This window comes from Hemiscyllium ocellatum, chromosome 48 (assembly GCF_020745735.1).
Source record: "Hemiscyllium ocellatum isolate sHemOce1 chromosome 48, sHemOce1.pat.X.cur, whole genome shotgun sequence".
Taxonomy (NCBI): domain Eukaryota; kingdom Metazoa; phylum Chordata; class Chondrichthyes; order Orectolobiformes; family Hemiscylliidae; genus Hemiscyllium; species Hemiscyllium ocellatum.
In genome coordinates this window covers 20393552-20421010 of record NC_083448.1, presented here as the reverse complement: position 1 = coordinate 20421010, position 27459 = coordinate 20393552, and the positions used below count along the sequence as shown (strand labels likewise).

At 44.1% G+C, this 27459-nt stretch overlaps 1 protein-coding gene across 4 annotated transcripts in view; it reads right to left on the bottom strand.

Moving 5' to 3' along the window:
- xpo7 (exportin 7) overlaps positions 1 to 27459 on the bottom strand; it is a 106262-nt gene that overhangs the window by 39265 nt on the left and 39538 nt on the right. For all 4 annotated transcript variants that reach the window (XM_060856428.1, XM_060856426.1, XM_060856427.1 and 1 more), the window contains 3 exons: positions 26515 to 26580; positions 24910 to 25014; positions 23171 to 23336 (listed from right to left, as the gene is read on the bottom strand). In XM_060856428.1, the coding sequence (XP_060712411.1) occupies positions 23171 to 23336; positions 24910 to 25014; positions 26515 to 26580 (337 nt within the window). The remainder of the gene's footprint in view (positions 1 to 23170; positions 23337 to 24909; positions 25015 to 26514; positions 26581 to 27459) is intronic.

The following is a 27459-nucleotide window of genomic DNA, read 5'->3' as shown; positions in this document are numbered from 1 at the left end:
GTATTCGCAGTCTGGAAGCTGTTGTTAGGGTTCTGGGTCACTGCCAAGCCAGCAGCTCAGCAGTTGGACAGAGTTTCCTTTCTTTAAATCAACTCACCGTTCAGAGGAGGAAACGTGTATTGCCAGAGTGCACCAAGACAGGCGAGTATTTTCTTGTACAAGCCAGAGGCTTTTCCCTTTCCAAGCCCAGACTCAGGACAGGTGATCTTGTCAATTAACATGGTATGGGAACAACACTGTCCATTCATCTGTCTGCTACTATCAAACTGTCTGGCTCAAAACGTAAATAATAACAGCACAGACAAATTGGTGGAAATCGGAAAGAAAAATGGAAAAATATGTCATTTCTTACAGAATCAAAGGTATTGTGTTCAAGACTCAATCTGGACAGAAGCATCTCAGCAAAGCTTCTTCAACATCTCCAAATTCCCCTCACTGTGCTCCTTTACAATTCCATTCCTTTATCTTCAATGCCTTCCTGTCCAAATGTTGTAACTATCTGCTCGGTCTGTCAATACCTTCACACTCCCTCACATTTGGCTGCAGCTGCAGCACATGAACTGCAGTGGTTCACACAGGTCCTGGTCAGGCTGGGAAATAAATGGCAGCATGGCTGGCAATCACCAAGTGCTGAGAAAATATACTACTCAATTGCTTTTTCTGGGAGCTTGGTTTCTTCAAAAGATCACTTGGATTCACATCTCTGAAACCAAAGCAGAAACTCCAAGCTGTCAGTGCCATTGCAGTATTGGGGAGTGCGACACAGCCTGGGATACGGTTTCCTGGATGAGAAATGCAAGTCAGCTTCACCTAGTCTCTCAGATGAATATAAAAGATCCCGTGGCCCGATTTGAATTCGCGGGGAGCTCGGGAGTTCTCCGTTATTTCTGGTCATTATGGCACCCTCAGTCAACATTTCCACAGTCAGGTGATCTGAGGGGGATTTATTTTGTTTCCTGTACTTACTGTGTGTGCATCGTCTACTGGGTTTGCCTACATGATAACGCTCAGTGTGGTTTAAAATAATTCACTGACTGTGAATTATAGGAGATATTTTTTGACTGTGGCAAGACGCTGAGTCGTTCAAGTCCCATTTGAATTCTTTTCATTTGGATTTTCAGGTAGCTAAGTTTGAAACAAAGACAGAGAAGGGGAGAGTGTGGTTAATCAAGTCCAGGTTTTATTAACTGGGGCAGAGAGGACAGCAGCAGAAAGTGGCGCTGAATTTGTATAATCAATTAGTTACACCCCAGCTGGATGACTGCTTACAGTTCTGAGTGTCACACCTTTCAGAAGGGAGTGAACACCATCTAAAGATAGGAGAAGAGGTTTGTATAAGTGGTTCCAGGGATAAAAAAGATCAGTTAAGAAAATCAGTTGGTGAAGTTAGTGGCATTTTCCTTGGAGAATTCCCTGCTCATTAACGGAAGAAGAATGAGAGGGGATAGACTAAACCGATTTGCCAAAGATGGCTGTGAGAAGTGAATGGCTTGGACCTGGAACACACTGGCTGGAGTTGTGGTGCAGGTAAGTGCAATCAAGTCACACAAGATGACATTAGATGATTAGTTAAATAGAAATAACAAGCAGGTTAATGGGGAAAGGACAACAGAATGGCATTAAGTCATGATGCTGATTTGGAAAATGCAGATATGGTTGCTTTCTAGGCCATCATAATTCTTGTGAAACAAAATGAACCAAATATTTGACTGAAGAGTATAAGATTTTACAAAGTACCAAGTATCATAAACAAGACAAAATAAACTGATTAGAAACCAAAAGGAGAAAATGGGATAGCTGTGGGCAGCACGGTGGCACAGTGGTTAGCACTGCTGCCTCACAGCGCCAGAGACCCGGGTTCAATTCCCGACTCAGGCGACCGTCTGTGTGGAGTTTGCACGTTCTCGCTGTGTCTGCGTGGGTTTCCTCCGGGTGCTCCGGTTTCCTCCCATAATCCAAATATGTGCAGGTTAGGTGAATTGGTCATGCTAAATTGCTCATAGTGTTAGGTGAAGGGGTTAATGTAGGGGAATGGGTCTGGGTGGGTTGCGCTTCAGCGGGTCAGTGTGGACTTGCTGGGTTGACAGGCTTGTTTCCACACTGTAAGGAATCTAATCTAAATAATCTGCAAAACAAACTGAGCAACCTCAGCAGAAGTTTCTTGTTCCAACATTACAAAATAGGGTAAGGTGCTCAGAGAACAGATTTGTTTCAATGCTGAACTATAAGCCATGGTGAACAGAAACAGCTAGGAAATTAGAAACAACCCTGTCTGTTGGGGTTAAATGGAGAGAAATCTTCTCAAGTGCTGTCTGAGCACCAACACACAATTCCATTCCAGAACAGAAATTTGTTGAATTATCTTCTGAAGATGATCCATGCCCCATGACCAGCAAGGAAAATACAGGGAACGCAAGGGGGAAGGCCAAGAGACAGTACGAGCTAGTGAGAGCGAGCTAGCGAGAGAAAGGAGGTGGTTTGGGTGGGGGCACAAGCAACAGAGTGAGTGAGTCAGGGAGAGACAGACAGTTTGTTGCTGGATTTTAAGAGGATGATGGGGAATCTTTGCCACTGCTTTTAATAAAGTAGATGAACAGTTACACTGACCACAAGCGCTATGGAAGCACAGGATTCAGAGTCAGTTAAAAGCAAAGGCCATTATGATCTGACCTAAGTTGAGCCTGAGGGGTGGCATGGTGGCTCAACGGTTAGTACTGCTGCCTCACAGCACCAGGGAGCTGGATTCGATTCCACCCTCAGATGACTGACTGTGTGGAGTTTGCACATTCTCCCTGTGTCTGCGTGGGTTTCCTCCGGGTGCTCCGGTTTCCTCCCACAGTCCAAAGATATACTGGTTAGGTGAATTGGCCATGCTAAATTACCCACAGTGTTCAGGGATGTGTAGGTTAGGTTGGTTAGCCGTGGGAAATACAGGGGGACTAGGATAGGGTGGTGACGGGGGGAGGGAGCAGTTATGGATGGGTTGCTCTGCACAAGGTTGGTGTGGACTTGACGGGTCAAATGGCCTGTTGCCACACTGTCGGGATTCTCTATTTCTTGGTTATAAGGAAACAAAAGGGGCCATCCTAACTGGAAAATGAATTGATCCCAGGAAGATATTGGGAGCAATTCAGGGGTGCACACAAGGAACCCAGAGTACAAACAGCTTTTAGCGTTCAGGTGGGTCAATTCTGACAAGATGCAACACGCCATTGAGGGGCTGAGGGTTGCAGGAAGTTTTTGAGAATTCCCTTCTTCCCCAACCTTTGGGAAAGAGTGAGCTCCCAGCTGGAGAACTTGGCAAGAGGCTTATGGGCAAGGTCAGATTGAACCACCCAGGGTGACCCTTTCACAATGAGCAGCAAATTCAGCAGGAAAGTAGGAGGGGCACTGAGGAAGGGGACTGTAACAATGCTGTGTCAATTCCACCTCTAGTGTTTAAGGAGGATACCTGGGTTGCAGCCCAGCCCCACTGTAATAAAGTGGGTCGCCATCGGCCTGAATGTTCGAGTGATAAAGGAAACCAACAGGAACAGTGAGTATCCACCAGGTCAGACTTGGGAGAGATACTCCAGAATGTGCACACCAGTACCTACAGGGTTCCTTACCACCGGGGAGATTTGAGTAGAAAAACGTGGTGCTGGAAAAACGGAGCAGGTCAGGCAGCATCCGAGGAGCAGGAGAATCGACGTTTCAGGCATAAGCTCTTTATGCCCGAAATGTCGATTCCCCTGCCCCTCGGATGCTGCCTGGTCTGCTGTGTTTTTCCAGCAGCACATTTTTCAACTCTGGTCTCCAGCATCTGCAGTCCTCACTTTCTCCACTGGGGAGATTTGCCCTAGACGTGGCCAGGAAATGCTGGCAAAGCTACAGGATTTTGTCTTCAGTATCCCCAAGGGCAAGCAAGTCTATTATGCTAACTCAGGGACACCAGGGCTACCCATTCCAAAATGTATGAAACTGTATCCAATCCTGAACCTGCTCTGAACAACAAGTCTCAGACCAGAGGTGTGGGAGGAATATCGAATTGTCCCCCACCTCGTTCAGCTGTAGCATTGTTCTGCTTCAGGCCTCGTCAGTGAGGGTACTGTCCTTGAGCTCACACTAACAGGGAGAGACTTGCTTGACTCTGGAACAGCCTGAACAGTTATCCTGTCAGAATAATTACTAAAGGCCAAGGCCAGCGAGGCACTATAAGGGACAATGAGCAGCTGCAGTCCTTTAAGGATCCCAGCTCGGGCCTGCCAATGACAGAACCCAGAGGAAATGAATGCAGCACAAAGGGACCCACTGAGCAAAAGGAGTTCTGTCTGGTTCTGAGGGAAAGAATGACATGCCTGAGAACTGCACACTTTCAGCACAGGTACAAAGAGCTGCCTGTGGTTCTGTGCCTCCGGATAGAGCAGCAGAATCCAAGTGTTTGGGATGACCCAGATTAAATCCTCAAAACTGTAAGGGTTGAGCTCGGACCAACAAGAGCCAAAAGACACCAAGGTTAATGGCAAAGCATGGTTTTTTGGTTCAGACTTAAACAGGGATTGAGAAAGGAAATGGGGCAAAGTGGATGAGAGGCAGCCTGTGTGATCACCAAGTGATGATCAGGAGGGAGCTGCCTCATAGTACAGTATAGCAGGGGCTGGGACTACCACCCCAACGGCACTGGATCCCCCAAACAGGGATGGCAGCCGTTTCAATACCCAAAGCCTCAACTCAGGAAAAATCAACTCTGCTGTGGTTTGAGTATCCCTGCATCTGCTGCATGACAGCTGAAGTGTAACCACTCCTGGGTTAAGCTCACTAATTGCCTTGAGGGCCTAGATGTGACCCCAGAACCACAGCAGTATGGTTACCTCTCAACTGCCCCAGCAAGTGACTCGTGTATACCAATCACTACAAAGTCTCAACAAAGAAATGGAAGCAGACAGACGGTCTCGCATTGACTGAGGCACTGGAATAGACAACAGCAGGTCCAGCCCTGTCTCCCCTGCAAAGTCCTTCTCACTAACTAGTTTGGACCTAACGCCAAATCAAACACCAGCCTAACATAGTCATAATCAGGGAGTCATACCAGACAGACACCAACCCAAACCCTAGTAAATCATTCCTGCATGTGTCCCGTGGCAACTACAGACAGGCAATAAATGTTGGTCCAGCCAGGAACACTCACATCCCATGAACAAATAACAAAAATATATGCTTGTTTTGACATGAATTTACCAAAATAGAAAATTATACCATGATTGGATACAGATCCTAACACTGTTGATATACAACTGTAGTCTCATGTTCAGCAAGGCACTGTAATATTTAAGGGTCAGGAAACTGACATGATAAAATGTCCACACATTCTCCAAAAGTCAATGTGCACCACTCTAAGATGCTTGTGAGGCAGTTTTGCTTGTTTGTTCCAACAAATGATGTTCTTCAAAGCAAGCCACTGCAGGTCGGCAAAAGCCATCTGCTAAACCCTGGCTTCATGACCCCCCTGATGAAGAAGTCAAAAATTCTTCCACCTAGATTACATTGCGGCGAGACATATCGCCAACAGTAGTTACTAAAGTTTGTGAGAAGATTTGTAGCTCAGGTGCTTGTTGTTGTGGTTCTGTTCGCCGAGCTGGGAGTTTTTATTGCAAACATTTCGTCCCCTTTCTAGGTGACATCTTCAGTGCTTGGGAGCCTCCTGTGAAGCACTTCTGTGCTGATTCCTCCGGCATTTATACTGGTTTGAATCTGCCGCTTCCGGTTGTCAGTTGCTGCCCGCTGCAGCGGTCGGTATATAGGGTCTAGGTCGATGTGTCTGTTGATCGAATTCGTGGATGACCAGCTATCCCTAGTAGCCATACACTCAGATGACAAACAACATGAATTCGATTGGGACAACACCACTATTATAGGACAGGCCAAACAGAGAACAGCCAGGTAATTCCGAGAAGTATGGCACTCATCCACGAATTCGATCAACAGACACATTGACCTAGACCCTATATACCGGCCACTGCAGCGGACAGCAACTGACAATCGGAAGCGGCAGTTTCAAACCAGTATAAATGCCGGAGGAATCAGCACAGAAGCGCTTCACACGAGGATCCCAAGCACCGAAGATGTCACCTAGACAGGGGACGAAACGTTTGCAAGCAAAACTCCCAGCTCGGCGAACAGAACCACAACAACATTAGTTACTAAATGACCTCAGAACTCTAAATTCAGGCATATTGCTTTGGTAATCTGCAAAAGCCTTTTGCAAAATCTCAGAAACCAGGATTTGTTCATGCACACTAGACACAACTTCTCCCAGTGCAGAGTAAAAGTGAAGACTCAGCTTTACAAACTCAAAACATCAGTAACTGATGACAACCTTTGAACAGCATAAGCAGTTAGCAGATAAAACTCTATTTTAAAATGAAGTTCCGTAATCTATAAATAACCTACACTTGTACTTTCCAACTTGGATTGAAATGTAATTGCGTGCATATAAAGGGCCATACAGCAGAGCAGCATAAACACAACAACACTCCCTGTCTGCAGTTGATTGGAGGGCAGCACACTATTGAAGAACCTTATACTGGACACAGTGGATATTACCTGAAAAGTCACGTGAAAATGCTCTTCCATGTTACATGCCACTTGGAGAATGGATTATTCCTTGAAATTATGGGCTCTGTTGTTCATGAACATTATTGCAACAGAACAGTAAATTTACGGAAACAGAACTTTGAAATTTGTCTTTGCAATTTCTAATTAAGATTTTTCTCTATTTCCTTCAACTTCCCATTTCAAGGATGCAGTTTTTTAAACCAGGAGAACATTCACTAGTCCGATATATGCTTGTACACGCCATTCTGCCATTACTTGCGTTTCATTGTTTCGCTGCAATGTGATTGACAAATTGGGGACGCTGTTAGCAAAGCGCAAACTTTTAAAACATGTGTTGGCTGTAACGCAATTCCACTGCCAGCACTTTAAGCGCTGTTTTGAAAGCATGATTCCACAAGAACACAACTGTCAAATTATAGAAGAACTACCTAGACCTTGAAGATAGATGTGAGGAGTTGAGATAAAGTGTGTCAGGATCAGAAAACTCAGGACTGCTGCTTCCAAAACGTTAGCCGACCTCCAAACCGCATTTCCACCTGACTTTTATCTCAGAAACATAGGAGGGGAAGGGTTGGCTTTTGTGAGCTGTGGTGCAGAGCAGGAGAAGTGTGGGTGCAGAGATGAGCTGGGTATTCGGCCCATCTTGGTTTTGGGGATAGCATTCCAATATTATTCTCATACCATGAAATTTCATTCCCCTCCACTGCCCCCTCACACCCCTTTGCTACAACATGTACCATTTCACCCTACCAGCAGATTTAAAAATCTAAAAAAAACTATTTGCTGACATTTGTAATTTACAACATAACAGTAACAGAGAGAGCTGGGGGACACCAGCAAAGAACAGAACTTTCTGTTCATTCGTTGGATATATTGCCAATATACGTATTCCTGGCTCAATTACCCATCTCTAGTTGCTCAAGACAATACTGGCAAGCTGTCTCCTGAAAGTGCGAGACTCCATAAGATCAAAGACAATTGTTAAGCCAATTGAACTAGATGTAATTCAGTATCTGTGCATAACAAAAACTTATCAATCAATTTTTAAACATGCAACTGATCTACCAGCAACTCTAATTTATGCAAGAATTCTCTACTTCCAAAACTCTTTCGATTTATATAGGTGAAGTAATCTCAATCCTGAAACACTGCAGGTGAGAGGCTGGAAATACTGCAGCAAATAACTCACCTCCTGACTTCCCAAAGCCAGTCTCGCATTGACAAGGCACCAGTCAGGAGTGTGTTGCCTGGATGGGTGCAGCTCCAATAACAGCTGAGAAGCTTGATACCATCCAGGACAAAGCAGCCCACTTGACTGGTACCACATCTGCAACTATCCATTCCCTTTATCACTGACACTCAGCAGTACCAGCAGTGCATAAGGAGAATGTATACCGGGTATAAGCAGACAGGGAAAGAGTTAAGTTCTGAGTTTTGTGAAGCTTGAGGTTCAGCTGAGCAGGTCTCAGATCAGATAAGAACTTACAGTTAACAATGGGATGCTGGAGGCAAGGGTAATGGGTTAACAAGATGAAAAAGCAGTCATTATGTAGAGCCATTTAACGAGGTGAGGTAGCATTCAGTATCTAATGTCAGTTAATAAGGTGGAAAGTATTCATGATGTGAAGCAGATGGTTCATCTTTCCGATTGACACTTGCTGATTGTAATAATCACCCAATCAATATCTATGTTGCCTTATCTGGATGCTCCTCTCTGGAACATGATTTATGATTTTATACTTAATTGACAAACTGCTGTTCCAAAGACGACCAAGAACACATGTCTCTGTGCACATGGGCGATTGTTCTCACTCCCTCCAGGGCCCGGAATAAAGATGAAGGAGGTAAAATTATACGGAGTCTCTGAGTGTTTTGGTTTGTCTGAGGAGGGGAAATGGACGTCAGAACTATCTATACAATACACCTGAGAAATTCATCACGAGTCCTCAGACAGCACCTTTCAAACCCACAACCACTTCTATCAAAATGAACAAGGACAGCAGATACATGGGAACATCACCAAGTGCAAGTTCCCCTCGCCATCCTGACTTGGAAACAGATAGCTGTTTTTACAGTGTCTCTGTGGGAAAATCTGGAATTTACCCCCAAAGGGCATTATGGGTTAATGTACAACATGTGGCCTGTAGGGTTGGCAGCTCACCACCACCTTCAGAAGGGCAACTAGGCATGAGCAACAAATTCAGGCCCAGCCAGTGACGCCAACATCTCACTATAAATTGTAACAAAACTCCAACCCACATCAGGCTTGCAACTCAGTTTCCCAAACCAACCACGGACTCCTGAATCCAAAGTCCTTCCTGTTGGACAACCTCCCTGCTCAGGCATGCTGACATGACTTTGCCTCAGATCAACGAAGCAATGTGGGCTTGATATTGCAATGAGAGTGTGAGAGAATGAAGAGATATCCGTGTACCTTCCTCTCCTTTCACCAGAACACAGGTGAAAAATAGAGTTTGTCTGTATCCCCAAAGGTGAAAGGTGTCACAAAGAGAATACAAATCAATTGTGAATTCCTATCTCTCTATTTAGGAGTGACTATTTCAAAAGCAGGCAGTGAGTTCCAGATTCCCACCAGTGTCTGGATGAAAACATTTTGTCTCCCATCCCTTCTGAACCTCCTATCCCTCAGTTTAAACCTACACCCCCGATCACTGATCGCTCCAGCAAGTGGAAGGCTTCTGCCTGACTTAGTCTGTCTATGCCCCTCAATTTTATCCATCTCAATCTTGTCCCCTCTCAATCTCCTTTGCTCCAAATAAAACAATCCCAATCTCTCTTTGTAAGTGAAACATTCCAGCGCAGGTAACATCCTGGCATAACTCCTCTGCACCCTCTTCACAAACACATTGCTCCAACAATGAGGATTCTCGAAATGCACCCTTCAAAGATTGAGAGAAGATTTGTAGCTCGGGTGCTTGTTATTGTGGTTCTGTTCGCCGAGCTAGGAGTTTTTGTTGTAGAAAGGGGAAGAAACGTTTGCAACAAAAACTCCCAGCTCGGCGAACAGAACCACAACATGCACCCTTCAGTTGTGGCTCAGCAACACTTTATATAGTAACAGCATCACCTCCCTGCTCTTCAACTCAGTGCCTCGGATAACAAAGGCAAACATCCATGTGCCTCCTTAAGCACTGAGACAATTTCCCATTAGCTACTGCATGTTACTTATCAGGCCAAGCCTGAATGATGTCCTGGTCATCCTGCATGAAGACGCAAACTATTTGACTCTCTGAGGTGCTGCACGTTGTGCAATTATCAGTGAACGCCCTGAGTTCAGACTTCAGAGGCAGGAAGATCATTCATGAGGCATCCGAAGATAGATGGGCTGAGGAGATGTCTAAAGCACTCCTGCAGTGATATCCTGTGCAGCCGGAACTTAACTCTCCACGAGGAGAAAGCGATACAAGTGAAAGGTAAACAAACCTTTATTAAGATAGAGGTATGGAGGACATAGGAAGACATGATCAAGAAAAAAAAAGTGCACAGTTAATTTGTTATCGAAATCGACTTGTTCCTCAGTTGTCTCCTTTGCTTGCCACTGTCCGACCATGTCTTCAGGTCTCAAGAAGCCACAGTGAAAACATGAGGGCACCAGTTTGTGTCATGGCTGCTGTTGTGGAAGTTTTCCTCTTTCACCCCTCCACAGAAAAAGGCACAAGGCTGTGAGATCAACCATGAGAAGATGCCTTCTGATTTTGACACAAATATCAGACCATGTCCTTCACTGCAGGGCTGAATCTCATTTCAATCCTGGCTCTTCTCCTGACAAGCTACTGTTGAACAAAATGCTCTTTCTGCCACATCACTTCACAGTTCAGCTCATCTGACACATGCAAACAATGTTTACAACCAATTACACTTTGTTTCCAGCACTCAATGAACACGACACTGAGGGATTTGCTCCACATGTCTGACATATGCCAGTATCCTGCAGTGTGCACATGTGGACTAAAACAAACCCTTTTTTTATGACATGTTGCAGAGCTGTGGGTGGTTCTTTGGCAAAGGAGATCCAACCTTGGTCAAAATTGATGAAATAATTCTTGAATTGCACAATGTGAGGAACAGCCCTGCAGATGTCAAATGGAGCATCTCAACCAAGTGAAGTTAACTGAATGAAGAACAGGACCCCAAGTTAAACAGCAGAATGAGGCCATTTGGCCCATTGAGTCTGCTCCACCATTGAATCCTTTTCCTGCATTCTCCCGGTAATCCTTTTGATCCCCTGACAAATCGAGAACCTATTAATCTGTCTTAAATACTCTCAATGACTTGGCACCCTCAGCTGTCCGCAGCAATGAGTTCCACAGATTAACAACCCTTGGGCTGAAGAAATTCCTCCTCATCTCAGTTATCAAGGCTGTGCACTCAAGTCCAAGTCTCTCCAAAACATGGAAACATCTTCTCCACATTCACTCTATTGAGGTCTCTCAGTATTCTCTAAGTTTCAATTAGATCCCCACCTATCCTTCTAAACTCCATCCAGTACAGACCCAGACATCTCAACCTCTCCTCAGACCAGAAGCCATTTCATCCCCAGGACCATTTTTGTTAATCTATTCTGGACTTCCTCCAACACTTGGACGAAGGTCCCAAAACTCATCACAATATTTCCATGTGACTTGACCTGGCCATCCCTGCTCTTATATTGTAGCCCTCTTGAAATGAAGGCTAAGATTGCATTTGCCTTTCTATCTGCCAACTGAACCTGCAGGTTACCCTGAACAGAATCCTGAATGAGAACTCCCAAGTCACTTTGTACTTCAGATTTCTGAAGCCTTTGCCTGTTTAGAAATTAGTTGATGTCTCTGTTCTTCCCAGCTAAGTACATAAACTCACATTTTCCCATGCTGTATTCCACCGGTCAGTTTTTTGCCCACTCTCCACGTCTGTCCAAGTCTTTCTGCAAACTCCCTGGGTCCTCAACACTACCTGTCCCTCCAACTAACTTTGTGTCAGCTGCCAACTTAGCAACAATGTCCTCAGTTCCCTCGTCCAGATCATTAATACATAACACAAACAGTTGGGCCCCCCCACACAGATCCCTGTGGAACTTCAGTAGTCATGGCTGCCATCCTGAAGATGTCTCCCCACTCTGCCTTCTGCCAGTCAGCATCTTCCCCCTAATACCATGGGCTCTTACCTTACTTAACAGCCTCCTGTGTGGCAGCTTGTCAAAAATCTTCTGGTATCCAAATCAATCACATCCACTGGCTCTTAGTCTAACTTATTCAATACCTCCTCAAAAGAATTCTGACAGATTTGTCAGGCTTGGCGAAGCTGTGCTGACTCAGCTTTATTTTACCATGCACTACCAAGTACTGTACTGTGCAATCTCATCCTTAATAATGGACGAAAAACTCATACCACCAAGGGGTCAGGCTAACTGGGCAAACACTTCCTGCCTTCTGCCTCCCACCCTTATAAAACAGAGGCGTCACGTGTGCCACTTTCCAGATGTTTGGGACCCTCCAGGACTCCAATGATTCTGAAAGATCATCACCAATGGCTCCACAATCTCCTCAGCTATTTCCTTCAGAACCCTTGTCTGGGTGACTTATTCACTTTCAGACCTTACAGCTTCCCCAATACCTTCCCTTCAGTGTTGGCCACTGCACTCCTGACTCTCAAAGTTCTGGTCTCCAGCTGGGGTCTTCCAGTATAAAAACTGATGCAAAGTACCAATTCCGTTCCTCTACCATTTCTTTGTTTCCCATTACTACTTCTCCAGCCTCATCTTTCAGGGGACCAATGTCCATCCTTGCCTCTTATATTTTAGCTATCTGAAAAGGCCCTTGTAATTTTAAAGAAATATTTCCAGCTAGCTTCATATTGCTGTTGTAGTTATCCTCTGCTGGTTTTGAAAGGGTTCCCAATCCTCTGGCTTCCCATGAATCTTCACCACATTGTATAGCTGCTCTTTTGCTTTTACACTGTCCCTGACTCCCATTGGCAGCAATGGTTGCCACATCCTCCCCTCACTATGAAACTTGGGATGGATTTCTGCTGGTCCTCCCCAATTACCCCAAGAAACCTCTGACATTGCTGTTCCACTATCTTCCCTGCTAGGTTCTCCTTTCAATCAACTCAAGCCAACTCCTCCCTTATGTTTTTATAGTTATCTTCACTTAAATGAACTACCATAAGATCTGATTGCAGCTTTGCCCTCTCAAACTACAGGGTGAATTTGCTCATTCACCCTCAGGATTTCTTCACCTTCAGCTAAGAATTAAGCCTGCCTAATTACACATCATCAATTCACCAATGGATAAATCACCCGGACTGGATGGACTACAACTAGCTGCTTCAAAAAAAATAAACCCATCCTGTGAACACTCCCCCAATTCCTTAAAGATCACGACTTTCCCACTCTACCTGCACATTGCAAACATGATTATTCTAACAATGCCTTTCTTTCATGCCTTCTCTATCTCCCGATTTATTTTCTTCCCCCAATCCTAACTACTGCTAAGAAGCCTGTACCCAACTCCCATGAGGTTATTTTCTCCTGGGCATTTCCTCAACTTCACCCACACAGATTCGACATCTTCCGACTCGACATCAGTTCTTGCTAACAGTTTAATTTCATTCCCTTCATGAGAAGGTAATGCCAACCCCTCTGCCTATTTGTCTGTCCTTTCGATTCGGACATGTATCCTTGGATATTCAGCTCCCAGCCCTGATCCCCTTGCAGCTACATCTCTGTGATTCCCACCTACCAATTTCAATCTGCATGACAAGCTCATTTACCTTGTGTCATACACTACATGTATTTGAGTACATATTAAATCCAACTTACAGGGATGGAAGCAGCAGGCAAACTCATGGTATCTTCACAGTGAAAGAGCATCAAGAAAGTGAATTCACTTTTCACCTGCAAGATGAAACCGCTGGCTTACCCTCAAGTTAACATACAACCTGACACTGCAGTAATATGGAATGAGACCATTAGTAGGCAGAAGGATCTCACTCTCCTTCAAAAGTAGTTTGAGCTTCAACAATCCATTTGCACACCATGAGGGGTATATGGTGCTGAGCCAAAGCAAATTCTTCCTGATGCTGCACATGGAGCTGTACTGTTTGAAACTCAAAGGTAATGAGCAATCAATATCTTCACTCTGCAGCAATTACAAAACAAGGCCAGGTGAATCCAATCCTTCAATTCTCTGTCCAAGAAACATATTCCAACTGAGACACACAGTGCCAAGGTGAAGAAATACCAAAAATGACAATTGGCTGTTGGTTGTTCTAATCAGAGACAGACATATAATTTTGTAACTGGAATGTACAACACAGTTCACTGAATTGAATTAAACTTATCAACCTTGCTTCATCAATTAAGTTCATTTTTTTATGCCGCACACCTCTACTTTCTGAGCACAACCAGTCAATGATACTATTACTTTTTTAACAGAATAAACAGCCTTCATTACAAAATATCCAAATAGCCATAATGTCTCAGAACCTAAAAACTAACAAAAAGCATGCGAATTTATTGTAGAATGAATTAACAGCTCTGTTAGTATTGTTAGGGATTAGACCAAACCCTCCTTCAAACGCACCAAGGAGACAGCCTCGACCTGAACTTTCATCTTTTTTAAAGGCATGGGTGAGGTGCTTTGTTCCAAACGTCATTTGATTGGTTCAGCTTAAAGCAAAACACTTTATTCTTAGCCTCCAGTTAAAATCAAAAGAAATTGGTATAACATTAACTCTATTGGAAAACTTAATGGAACAGGAGATGATCTAACTGTGAAACATTAACCGCTCCAATGTATGAATATCCGATAAACACAGCCTTAGCAAAGGCAAATTCAGTAAAGTAGTTTGTCTCAAATGAGGTATATCTCCAGAAGGAAAAAAACATCAGGAGGAAATTCTAGGTGAGAGAAAGATATTGCAGCTTCCATAACCAACTTCAAAACCCCAACAACTGTAAGTTAAACGAAAACCCTGGTTCTAATGGAGCCTGATTCCACCCATTCATGCTGCTTCTATTATTCCAACTTTTTCAAAATCCCAAAGGCATAACTAGCTATGTTTACACTTTAGTGGCTTAGAAGAGGCAACTTGGCACTGATAGCTCAAAGTAAAATGATGAAGGGCTTATGCTCGAAACGTTGAATTCTCTATTCCTGAGATGCTGCCTAACCTGCTGTGCTTTGACCAGCAACACATTTGCAACTGATAGCTCAAAACCTCGCCTCAAAAACAAAACTACTCAGATATCAGATTGAAGTCAAACAGGTTTATTTGAAATCACAAGCTTTGTGAGCACTGCCCTTTGGTCAGGGTTCACCCAGTGAAGGAGCAGTGCCCCATAGCCTTGTGATTTCAAACAAACCTGTTGGACTCCAACGTGATGTTGTGTGATTTCTGACTTTGTCCACCCCCAGTCTAACAACAGCACCTCCACGTCAAAAGAAAACCAGGACAAAATACACCTCTCAAAGCCGTATTATTGTCCCAGTATTCAATAATGTCCTCAAACAACAGCTCTGCTACTGCCGATATCATTCCCACTGAGTCATAACTCCCTGAGTTCCAATGTCACTCAAGACTTCAGCTCAAAGGCTGACATTTCAAGACAGCAGTGTCTTGGGGAGAAAGTGAGGACTGCAGATGCTGGTGATCAGAGCTGAAAATGTGTTGCTGAAAAAGCGCAGCAGGTCAGGCAGCATCCAGCGAACAGGAGATTTGACGTTTCGGGCATAAGCCCTTCCTGAAGAAGGGCTTATGCCCGAAACGTCGAATCTCCTGTTCCCTGGATGCTGCCTGACCTGCTGCGCCTTTTCAGCAACATATTTTCAGCAGTGTTTTGGGTACTACATTATCTTTTGAAAAGGTGTTAAAATCCAGGTAGGAGAGTTCATTAGGCACCTTGAAACAGTTTGCTGATGAGCGAATTAACGGAAAACAGCACCTGGTCCAGGATCCTCTCCAGGTAAATTTTCAGCTTGAGTCAGTAGTTCGGAAGGCAAATGCAATGATGACATTTATTTGGAGAGGAGTTGAATATAAAAGCAGGGATGTACCTCTGAGGCTCTATAAGGCTCTGGTCAGACCACATTTAGAATGTTGTGTGCAGTTTTGGGCTCCATATCTCTCAAAGGATGTAGTGGCCCTGGTGCGTGCTCAGAGGAGGTTCATGAGAATGGTCCCAGGAACGAAAATACTTAACATACGAGGAGTGTTTGTGGACTCTGGGACTATACTCGATGGAGTTTAGAAGGATGAGGGAGGATCTAATTGAAACTTGGACGATTAAGTGGCCTGGACAACTGCACCAACAATTCCTGTGTTTGTTTCAGATCTCCAGCACCCCCAATTCTTGGTTTTATCATAGAATCCTGCCAGAACGTGGAGCACTCACAAACAGAATGTATGACTGACAACAGGGTTCCCAGACCGTAAATAATATTTCAAAGATCAATGCAAGGAACAGTATTTGCTAATAACAGCTTCAGAGAAATGCTTGAAAAGCCCTGGTGATCCCCTAAGTACAGAGTGGATTATGATAATAGCTTCCGTTCAGTGCCATTATTTGTGAAGAAATAAGAATTAAGCTGGAATTATCCTCGAGAGTACAAGTTGAGGAACGAATATACTTACAAAAGGCTAACTGGTTTCACCAAATGCTGAATATATGTGAGACACAACTGAATGCACATTGGTCTTGTCCCCTGGAAATCCTTCCTCCCAATCCACACACTGCTCTGTACTTGACAGAGGAAGCAAGGTCAATTGGTGGCGCAAAGACAAGTGAAGGGACAGACAGTGTTGACAAAATGGGAAGGTTGTACAAGGACCTGGACAGGCTTGGAGAGTGGGCAGATGGAATACAACTGTGAGGTTTTGCATCTGGCTGGAGGAATAGAGGCACAGACCATTTTTTGAATGTGGCAAGACTTCAGAAATCTGAAGCACACAGGGACTTGGGAGTCCTAGCTCAGGATTCTCTTAAGGTTAACATGCTCATTCAGTTGGCAGTTAGGAAGGAAACTGCAATGTTTGCTTTAGCTTTGAGAGTGGAGATGTACTGCTAAGGCTGTAGAAGGCTCTGGTCAGACCACATTTGGAATTGGTGAGCAGTTTTGGACCCTGTATCTAAGGAAGCATGTGTTGGCCTTGATGGGAATCCATAAGAGGTTTAGAAGTATGATCTTGGGGATGAAGGGCTTGTCATTTAGAGAACAGCTCATGACTCTGCGTCTGTACTCAATGGAGTTTAGAAGGATGACAGGGGATCTGACTGAAGCTGAGAAAATCCCGAGAGGTCTGTTGATTGAGGATGTAGAGAAGATGCTTTCACCATGAGAAGAGACAAGTACTCAAGGACACAGCCTCAGAGCAAAGAAATGACCCTTCAGCAGGGAGATGAGGAGACATTTCTTCTGCCAGAGAATGTGAATCTGTGGAACTCACTGTCACAGAGGGCTGTGGAAGCCAAGTCACAAAGTGTTTGTCAGCCAGAGATCGAAAGGTTCTTGATTGGCAAGTAGATCAAATGTGTGATGGGGAGGAGGCAGGGAATGGGGTCGACAAACATATCAGCTATGATCGAATGGCAGAGCATACTCGATGGGCCAAATGGCCTCATTCTGCTCCTCTATTGGGCAGGAAGGCTAAAAGGTCAGTCAACAGATGAGCAATAGCAGATGTCTAGGGAGCTACTGAATTCCTCACAATTAAACTATATCCCAGAGAGAAACAAAGATGGGAAGGAGGGGGGTGAGGAGTGGGGGGGCGGCAGAAAAAAGCCATCCAAGGCTGAACAAGTCAAGGACAACATGAAGTCAAAATTAAACCATATCATATTGCAAAGGCCTGTGGCAACATGGAAGATTGGGAAACTTCTAAATATAAACAAAGGGATACTAAAAAATTAATAAAAAGAATTATGAAACAAAACTAGCACAAAACATCAAAAAGAATCACCACTGTGAATGCTGATCCCTTGGAAGGTGAAACTGGAGAGTTAATAATGGAGACACTGAGATGGCAGAGATGTTGAATCAATACTTTACCCCAGTTTTCATGGTGGAGGACGATGGAACCATGCCTGTTGAAACAGGCAAGTCAGAGGCTACAGATAAGGTGGGACTGAGAAGAAACAACATGAACAGGGAAAAGGAATGAAGCAAACTATTAGGATTGAGGACAGACAAGTGCTCCTTCACCTGATGGCGTACATCATAGGGTATCAAAGAAAGTGGCAACAGAGACAGGAAATCTATTGGTTACAATATTCCCAAAGTCCCTGAATACAGGAAAGGTTCTAATGGATTGGAAAATGGCTAATATAGCACCCTTCTTCAAAAAGGAGGGAGGCAAAATGTGGGAAACTACAGACCAGTTGGTTTAACATCTGTTGTTGGGTAAGTGTTGACATCAATTATCAAGGAAGCACTATCAGGACATTTGGAAAGTCAAAGCGCTATCTATCAGAGTTAGCACGGTTTTCTGAAGGGCAAATTCATGCTGATCAGATATCCTAATCTCGTTTAGTCTCTTTTGCTAGCACTTGGTCCATATTCCTCGAAACATTTCCTAGTCATATACTAAATCCTGACGCCTTTTAAATGTTATAATTGTACCAGCCTCCATCACTTCCTCTGGTAGCTTATTCCATACACGTACCACCCTCTGTGTGAAAAAGTTGCTCCTCAGGTCCCTTTTAAATGTTTCCCCCTCTCATCCTAAACATATTGCCCCTCTAGTTCTGGACTCCCCTACCCAAGGGAAAAGACCTTGTCTATTTACCCTATCCATGTCCCTCATGGGACGTCTGTAAGGTCACCCCTCAGCCTCTGATGCTCCAGGGAAAACAGCCTGGAGCCTATTCAGCCTCTCCCTACAACTCAAATCCTCCAACCCTGGCAACATCCTTGTAAATCTTTTCTGAACCCTTGGAGGAAAGATGGAGTTGCACTGGAGGCAGTTCAGAGGAGGTTCACTAGATTGATCCCAGACATCAGGGATTTGTCATATGAAGAGAGATTGAACAGTTTAGTCACATGCTCTCTAGAATTTAGGAGAATGAGGGGAGATCAAAATGAGGGATTCAAGGTGACAAAAGGTGTGGATAGAATAGGTGTGGAGCGGATGCATTCTGGGACAGGAGGTCATAGCAAATTCAAATCAAAATCAAGGAGAAACCCCTTCTCCCAAAGGGTTGTGAATCTGTATAATTTGCTACCCCGTGGTGCAGTGGATGCTGCTGGGACAATGAGTACATTTAAGGAGGAGTCAGACAGGTTTTGTAATTTGTAATGGGTTGAAGGGACATGAAGAGAAGGCAGGAAAATATGGGGTGAGGAGCATATCAGCCATGACCGAATAGCAGAGCAGACTCGATGGGCTTAATGGCCTCATCCCACCTCCTGTATCTTATGAATGATAACTTCTGGTCCAATGGGCTCAGACCCAGACAGCAGTGAAGAGGGTATCTATCGTCTAGACAAGAACAGAGATATTTCAGTGACCTGAATTCTGACTGATGAAAGGTGAAGCATCTTCAGGGTGGGTCTTGGAAAAGATCTTGTGAATGAGGCTTAGTTAAACTTATCCTTCTCCTCCATTAGAAAGACTCTTGGTATTTTTCGGTAGGTTTGATTGGGGACTGCAATGGGTATTCGCCAAGTTTCATGGAAGGGTAACTGCACTGATTAGAATTACCCCAGTGAGATGACACATTAGGTTACAATAATAATTAGCATATAGACTTCACTTTTTAATTCAAGTGAAGACAAACTTCAAATGTGGACATGAACTTCACTCTATTTAACTAATTCTGTTACTGGAAAAGTTAAAAGTTGAGTTTAGGTTATATTGTCAGCTCGATGCATACAATATGCAGCACATTCACAGGCTGTGTGTTTAAGTCAATGTTGGTCTTGAAGGTCAACACAAGCTTCCTTCCAATCTATCTACTTGGTTTCAACCCATCAGTTCCTCCTATTCCTTCTTCATGCACTTAGATATATTTCAGGGGAATTTAGATATTTGTTTCAACTACTCCAGACTTTGAGTAAAGCAGCTAAATTACTTCTTGCTGACTTCCTTAAATTTAGACTACTTTGGAGTTTTCTATCTTCTCTGTGAACTAAAGATCAGGTTGACATTATGCTGGGTGGTTGAATGTAAGTAATGCACAAGAGACAATGAGAAAGAATATTTTTCTGGAACACGACAAACCTAGGCTCAAATTAAATGTTATCTGCTGTCACAATGACTCAGCTCTGAAACACACACCCTGCAGCTAGTCCGAGGCAGAACTACAGTTCACCCTTCACTTCATCGACCTTTGCAAAAAAAAAACATATTTTTGATGAGCTGTGAGGCCAGCCCAATCTTCTCTATTCAAGGAGGAAAGAATATGACCGTGCAGCGTCGAAATCTGGACGATCTAGGGAGCCACTGGTCAACCAATAATCCTCAAAGAAAGAAGGATGACTAGCAATGAAGAAATGACTCGAGTTCACATAGCAGGAAAGCAATGAAGACAAGGATCTGTCAGTCTTCAGTACTTCTGGCTGGGGCTGCATTCAGCTGCAGCAAACTCTGAATGAATGTGATTGACGGTGTACAGCATGAGAAGACCACTGCCAATAGGTGCTATAATGCTGTTCTCGGTGTCACCTCACATACCATGAAAAGACAGGAGATATAACATGACACTTTGGTCATCAGAGAGAATGTGGGAGGAACAAATAACTTCAGACCTGTCATTCTCCAACTTCTCCCCCAAACTGGACAAGGTCCTTTCCCAGGTTTGGGCTTATTGGGCTAGAAATTAATAGCCATGGTTAGTTAAATTCTACATGGAAATTGAGACATGCAATGAGCAGCAGGCTAGATGATGAACATAATGCTGCCTCTTTTGGTGGAGTATTTGTGCCTCTACCTCTAGGTCAAAAGGTACACTTTCAAGCCCCACATGCCCCAGAGAGTGTGTCATAAACAGGTCCAAACAGAATTAGAAAAAGCATTCAGTCCAGTTGTGTGGCCACACTGATAAAGAGATGGACTTCTGTTGGGATAGTAATGCTAGCTGGAGATTGCAAGTTTGATCGACAATCATTTAAGAGGACCTTGGGGGAAATAGTGCCCAGACCTCTTGGCCAAAATACTCTGGTTCAAGCCCCAACAACCACAGAATGACCAGCTTCATTCAAAATAACTCAAATGTGAACTTAACGAGTAGTAATCACGTTTCAACCTTCAATTGCTGTCTTTTAGTACCTGGAAATCACTGAAAGAACTGCACAGAGACCAGTATCACATCACCAAGTCACCCTTTGTTCCCTTGGGTACAGTACACTGTCTGTGGCCAGCCCACTCAGAGTCAGTCCCCTGAACTGAGGAAATGCTCAATCCTCTGTAAAGATTGGTCAGCCAAGGCTTTCCTGATTGGCCTAGGTTAACAACCCCAATCAAGGATGTTGTCATCAAGACGACCAACCTGGCTCCAATCACTACAATTGCCCTGGTCAAGACTGAAATGCATTGGCTTTGCTGTTGAAGAGATGGGTCTAGCACTGTATGTTCTGGGATACAGCAGCAATCTGAAATAAGCTCCAATCATCTGAGGAATGCTAAAGAAACAATGGCAGGTCTGGATCATTGGACATGAAATGATAAAGACTTGCAGTCTTCAAATACAAGTTGCCAAGAGAAATTAACAAAAGGCTTTCCCAAAAATTCTCAAAACTATGCCTTCTGCAACAGTGCATCTTCAGGGTGGGGAGCAAGGTCAAACAGAAACCTGTTGCAGACTCTCAGATTGTGCTCTCCACCCTCTCTCTCTCTCTCTCAAAAACAGTAATGTGGATTCAGAGTGCCTTCACCATTGTATAACCCAAGATGGTTCACAGGGGTGTAATACAGCAACATAACAAAATAAGCCAGAATTACTCAAAGAAAACCAGGCAATGGAGCGTCACTGATGTAAAAGACCATGACGAACATCTCAGCAGCTCCCGACACACATTACAGAATGCATCAAAACAGACAACTGCAGTTTTGTTTGCAGACCTTCAGAAAGTAAGTACTGTTAAATTTAAATGACTTTCGTTGAAATAATGGAGAATGCAAGATGAGAAGGCTAGCTTTCCAGAAAGTACTTCAGTAAAGGATTCTGACTGTTCGTGACAGATCTAACACAAACAGCTTGTCAATGACAATGAATGAACAGCTTTGCCAAAAGTGAGGAAACAAATGCTGGGGGAACAAAAATAGGCCAAGCCCCAATTCCACGATCCAACATTCCATACTGCATCAAAGAGACCAAACATCATTGTCAGGTTCTCCTTCAAACAAATTCCCTGAAGCCCAGATCACCAGGACTTCAGAGAGTTTGCACAGCCATTTATAAAGGTATTTACCAGTTTAAATTACCGGAAAACTAAGGATGTAACTATCCACTCACTGGATGAAGAAAGATGGCAAGGGAACAAACAGGGTGGCCCGAGAGAGATCCTCAACCCCTTATCACCTCAAACGTGCGTTCGTCACAAAGGCCCAATGGGGATCTTGGACTCGCCACCAATTAAACATTGCAAGTGAAGGCTAATTAATGGCCTCAACTTCGTGACAGTGGAGAGCTGGGAACCCAGATGACCTACACACCGGGTTGGAGCAGCAGTCTCCATTTGTCTCAGTCCAGCACCAGTTGGGGAGGGGGATTTGGGTGGGGTGAGTAGGGAGCTGACCTTCTCTCCATCTCACCAGAACCTCCCTGCAGCTCCAACCTCACAATCCCCAAAAAGAAAAGCACTTGGCACCAGCTAAGACCTTGACCAGACAGGTCTGTCAGCAATGATCTGCGGGACCCAGAGCTGCTGGTTTCTGATTGGCCAGCAGCTTCTGACAAGGTCGAGCTTCAGCCTTGGGGCTGGTGACTGGTTGAGAAGCTTGCTTATCAGCCGGGAAGTGTATGAGATCACTGAGTATTCCCCGGAGATGGCGGGGAGTGAGTAAAGTCACCTGACCCCACACACAGTGTGCACGGCACCACCTGCCAGCCAAAACAGCAAATCTCACAAACTCCAGAGACTCCATGTAGCCCAGCCAAAACAGACAGGCAGACTGATCAGATGGACGAATGGAAACAAGATTTATGATGCACCGTTAGCAGCTGAAACTATCGTATTCAGGAGAGAGACATGGAAGAGTAGAAAAGAGAACAGGGAGAAGTAGAGATGAACGGAGAGCATGTGGGGGAGAGAGGAAAGAGATCTGGGAGAAAAGTGACACAGTGGGTAGGGGCGAGATAATGGAGACAAAGTAGTGAGCAAGGCAGCACGGAGGCACAGAACATGGAAATGGAAAGACAGTGGGGAGGAATGGATTGTGCAGAGGGAGGGAGAGAAACTATGTGCATGGGGAGTGAGCAAGAATGGGTTTGAGTGAGTGCCGTGGCCAGGGGCAAGTCGTGTGTGCAAGGGACAGATTTGAGGGCTGAGAGAAGATCAGTCAGGATAGACAGGACGATTGAGAGCTTCAAACAAAATGTGAACCAAACTCAAGGCAGAGCTGCTGAATATGACCATACCTGACCTCCAGCTGGTTGGAATCTGGACAGTACAGAGGTCGTCCGAGGACTCATCCGTTGAAGTGCCAATGAAGTCAAAGTTGAGACAGTTGTGAGCCAGTTTGAGAAGTTGCATAAGGAGACCATGCTGGCTTTCATCATTCAGATTGAAGCTTTTTCCAGATGCCTGCAAGAATGTGCACACCATTAGCTAGTGATCCAAGCAACACGTGTTCAAACTAAGTGCAGGGCTTTGACAACACAATCAATGGCATTTCACTACAAAGGGTCACGTTTTCAGCTGAGCCTCCTGAACTAGGAGAACCAGTGTCAACTCAAACAACAAAGTTACTCTCATGTTATCCCAGTCAGCTTGTTGATCTCACATTTCCTAGTATCATACATTGGTCCACAACAGACAGGTTTTACTTCCAGAGCAGTGACACATTAAGGAATGTTTCAAGTGGGTCAGCTTTTCTCGATGTTTGGACAAATGTTAAGGCATCATAGCGACAGTCCATTTGTAACCTACTACTTCTGGCTGACAGGCACTCCAGACTTGGGGAGAAGGCCCAGCAGAATGGGGTAACAAATAATACTCAGCACTGGGCCCAGGCTCACGGGCCAAATAACTGGACACAAGATGTAAAGGGATAAACAGTACATTTATCCCAAAGTGCCAGGAGAAATTTACTCAAAGGGGTGTTGAACAGGACAAAAATCATTCCTGCATAGAGACCTGTCAGAATCTCAAAGGTGAGGCTCCTCCAATCATCAGAGGCTTCCCTGCCACAAACTTACTCGCTAACTTCTTAACGGAGTGGAGCAAGACATGCACATGGCAAGAGAAAAGGAGGCGGTAAAGGGAACAATTTTAAATAGGAGATGTAGCAACACTCGGCTGAGGAGGGGCCAAGCTAACTGAGGTCATGTGCCCCTTGCAAATAAATGCAGAATCTCTTACTGAAAGCTGCGTACGTTCAGGAATTATTTTGTAGAGTGAAAATGTAGTGTCTGAACTTGCTTGAAACATTGTGACAATTATTAATTTAAAAAGAAGACTGAATCTGACAGTAAAAACAAAGCATGAGTTGTCACCTGACCAATCTGGGATGTATATTTCGGCTGATGGTTTTGCGTATGTGGAAGGATATGCCAGTTACTGGGAAAGTAATTTGTATTGTTGACTTAAACCTCTGATAGTGGTCCACATGAAGAAGGATAATGTTTGCTGTGTGTACCATGGTTGCTAAGTTTAATAGAGGACCTGGATGAATTCTTTTAATTCTGCTTCCAACTCACCTCTTGGTCAACACCAGTACAAATGGTATTGTAAGTACATTAATCTATCATCTCATGGAGTACAATGTGAAATTCCAAACGGATAAGTAGTGATCCAGAAAACTCATTCTGACTCCTAATTCATAATTCCAAGAATGCTGGGGGGATAGGGGACGAGTGAATCAAGGCTAGGAGAAAGGAGATGTACCAAGGCCTGTGATTGCTCATCTCCTGTGCCAGGATGTGCTGAAGGGGAATAAGGCAATGGAAAGGATAACAGCACAAGGAAGAATTGTAGTCTTTTCTCCATGTCCCATATTTTTGCTTTTGAGGTGGTTTACAAACATCACCCAGTTGTCTTTGGGCAGAAGGCCGCCTCCAGGCACATCAGTGTCATCAACAGGATCACTGGGTCATTGCAAGGTTCCATGAACAATCTATGATGCAGTCTGACTGCCAGGCAAACATACAACATTTACCTGCTTTAGTAAATTGCATGAGAGTGTGAAGATATCAAATAGTGATGTGTCTCGAAATGACGATGCAATTTTCCTATGTTTTGTCAGTGGATGTGTAGTGTCAGCCTATCGAAAAAAGACAAAATTATTAACCCATACATCACCTGCACTTCCAAGTAGAGAGATGATACAACACTTCATGAATCATTAAAAGTAACGATGCACGTTAACAAGGCAATATGAAATGCAATACAGAGCACTGAGGCTCAATGATAAAGCCCAATAATAAGCAGAAAGTTATCATCAACTTTGAGGGAAATCTGGTTGCAGCACACTATCAAAGTGCTTTCAACGTTTATCCCCATGTTAGAAAACAATACACTGAGATATTGAAGGATGTGGAAAACATGAACAAGGATGTCATCACCACTGAGGGCTTATGATGGAGAGTGCCTTTTTAGATTCGAGATTAGATTCCCTACAGTGTGGAAACAGGCCCTTCGGCCCAACCGGTTCACACCAACCCTCCGAAGAGTAACCCACCCAGACCCATTACCCTCTGACTAATCCACCTAACACCATGGGCAATTTAGTGTGTCCAATTCACCTGGCCAGCACATCTTTGGACTGTGGGAGGAAACCGGAGCACCCGGAGGAAACCCAAGCAGACACAGGGAGAATGTACAAACTCCACATAGACAGCTACCCAAGACTGGAATTGAACCTGGGACCCTGGTGCTGAGACAGCAGTGTGTAATCATTGAGCCACCGTGCCGCCAGCTTGTATGAGAGACAGTGATTTCTGTGATTGAGCTAATGCTCCATTTCTATGACTGGCTGGACATACACCCTGAGGAGCCAGCTAACAAAGATCCATAAGGTATATGATTTCATCTTTTTATCATTGACAGTGGGGGGTGATCACTCCAAAAGGGTCTGACAATTGCAAAGAAATTTGAGGGAGTAAACACAGTAGGAAGGGGGACTGAGCAGAAAGCAGGGAGATGACAAAGTGGTTGGATAGCTTGCATGGTGATAAGCACTGATGCACTTTTGAACAGGCAAAGAGCTTGTTGCTGAGCAGCAATGCCTTAGTATTAGTATTGACAGCAAACTCAGACTATTCAAGACAAGTGAATCATAGCATTGTTCGCGACCAAGAATCCACCACAGATCGAGCAAAAAGACTGAGGGAAAATAACAATAAACAGATCAAGTTCTGGACAAAACAGATCAAATAGTTCATTCCTAAAGATAACAACAGTAATTTGGATCAACTAACAATTCCATTGTTTGCACAATCCCAGTGCTTCCTTGATCAAGATCAATGTATTCTTTTTTAAACCTGTTTGATTCAAATGTGGAAACAATGCAGAACATTGTGCTCCTCGGTCCTCTGTACAATTTGTTGCATATGATCATACAACAGAAACGTTCATTCCACCAGACCGGGATCAAATGCTGCATCCAAACTCATCTTGGACAACAACCATGATCAGCAAGGAAGGAATAAAGAAGCTGAGAGCAGAATATAATGGGCACTCAATACCAAACCTGCAAGTGAAGAAGTGGAAATCAATGAGAAAAACAGACACTTACTTCCATGAAGAAAGCTGGGACACTTACTTGGTTTATTTCATTGGTTAACTGAGAAAGAATCATTACTCCTATAATACAGTGCTCAACACTGTCCTGGGGAGAGAAAACAAAGAAACAACATAGTTTCCCAAATCAAATTTACTGTAATGAACATCTGATCTGTTATTCATCAGGGATCTCAGGCTCACTAATATAATGGCATCTCTACCTGGGCACAAACTGAAGTTAGAATGAAGTGTTCATCAAGTTCATATGGGAGGACCTGTGATAAAGATTTTAGATCAACCCAATATTAGAATGGGGTTCCTGACCATTAGAGAGAAGAAATGGCCTCACGGTATTGCTGCTGAACAAGTGAAGCTGAGACATAGGTAATATTCTGGGAAATGGGTTCAAATCCCACCACAGCAAACTGAATTTGCATTCAATAGGAAAAAACCTACCAAAGTGTGATGGCCACCATTGACAACCATCATTAAAAACCCACTAGTTTCACCAATTTCCCTTAGAGAAGGGGACTGCCATCTGTACCTGTGCTGGCCTACACTTGACCCCTGACCCACAGGAAAATGGCTGACATTAAACTGCCCTGTAAAATGGCCAAGTGGAGAATGCAAGGATGCAATGTTTAGTTGGCTGGCCCAGCCATAATGCCCACAAGGACATGACATTAAAAAAATTCAGCTCTGCCTGTAAGCTATATTACAACAGTAAAGATAAACTGGTCAAGAGAATGCAAGCTGCAAAGGTAGTGACAAAAACAGATATTTTCTGAGCTACTATCAACTCTGAGGAAGGGTCACTGGACCCAAAATGTTAACTTTGATATCTCTTCACAGATGCTGCAGACCTGCTGAGCTTTCCAGCAACTGCAGTTCTTTTGGTTTTTGTTCAGTGAAGGTTGTGAACCTGTTTGAGCATAACTTCACACCAACTCCCATTCAGCCCAGCCCATGTGCCAAGGCTTCACAC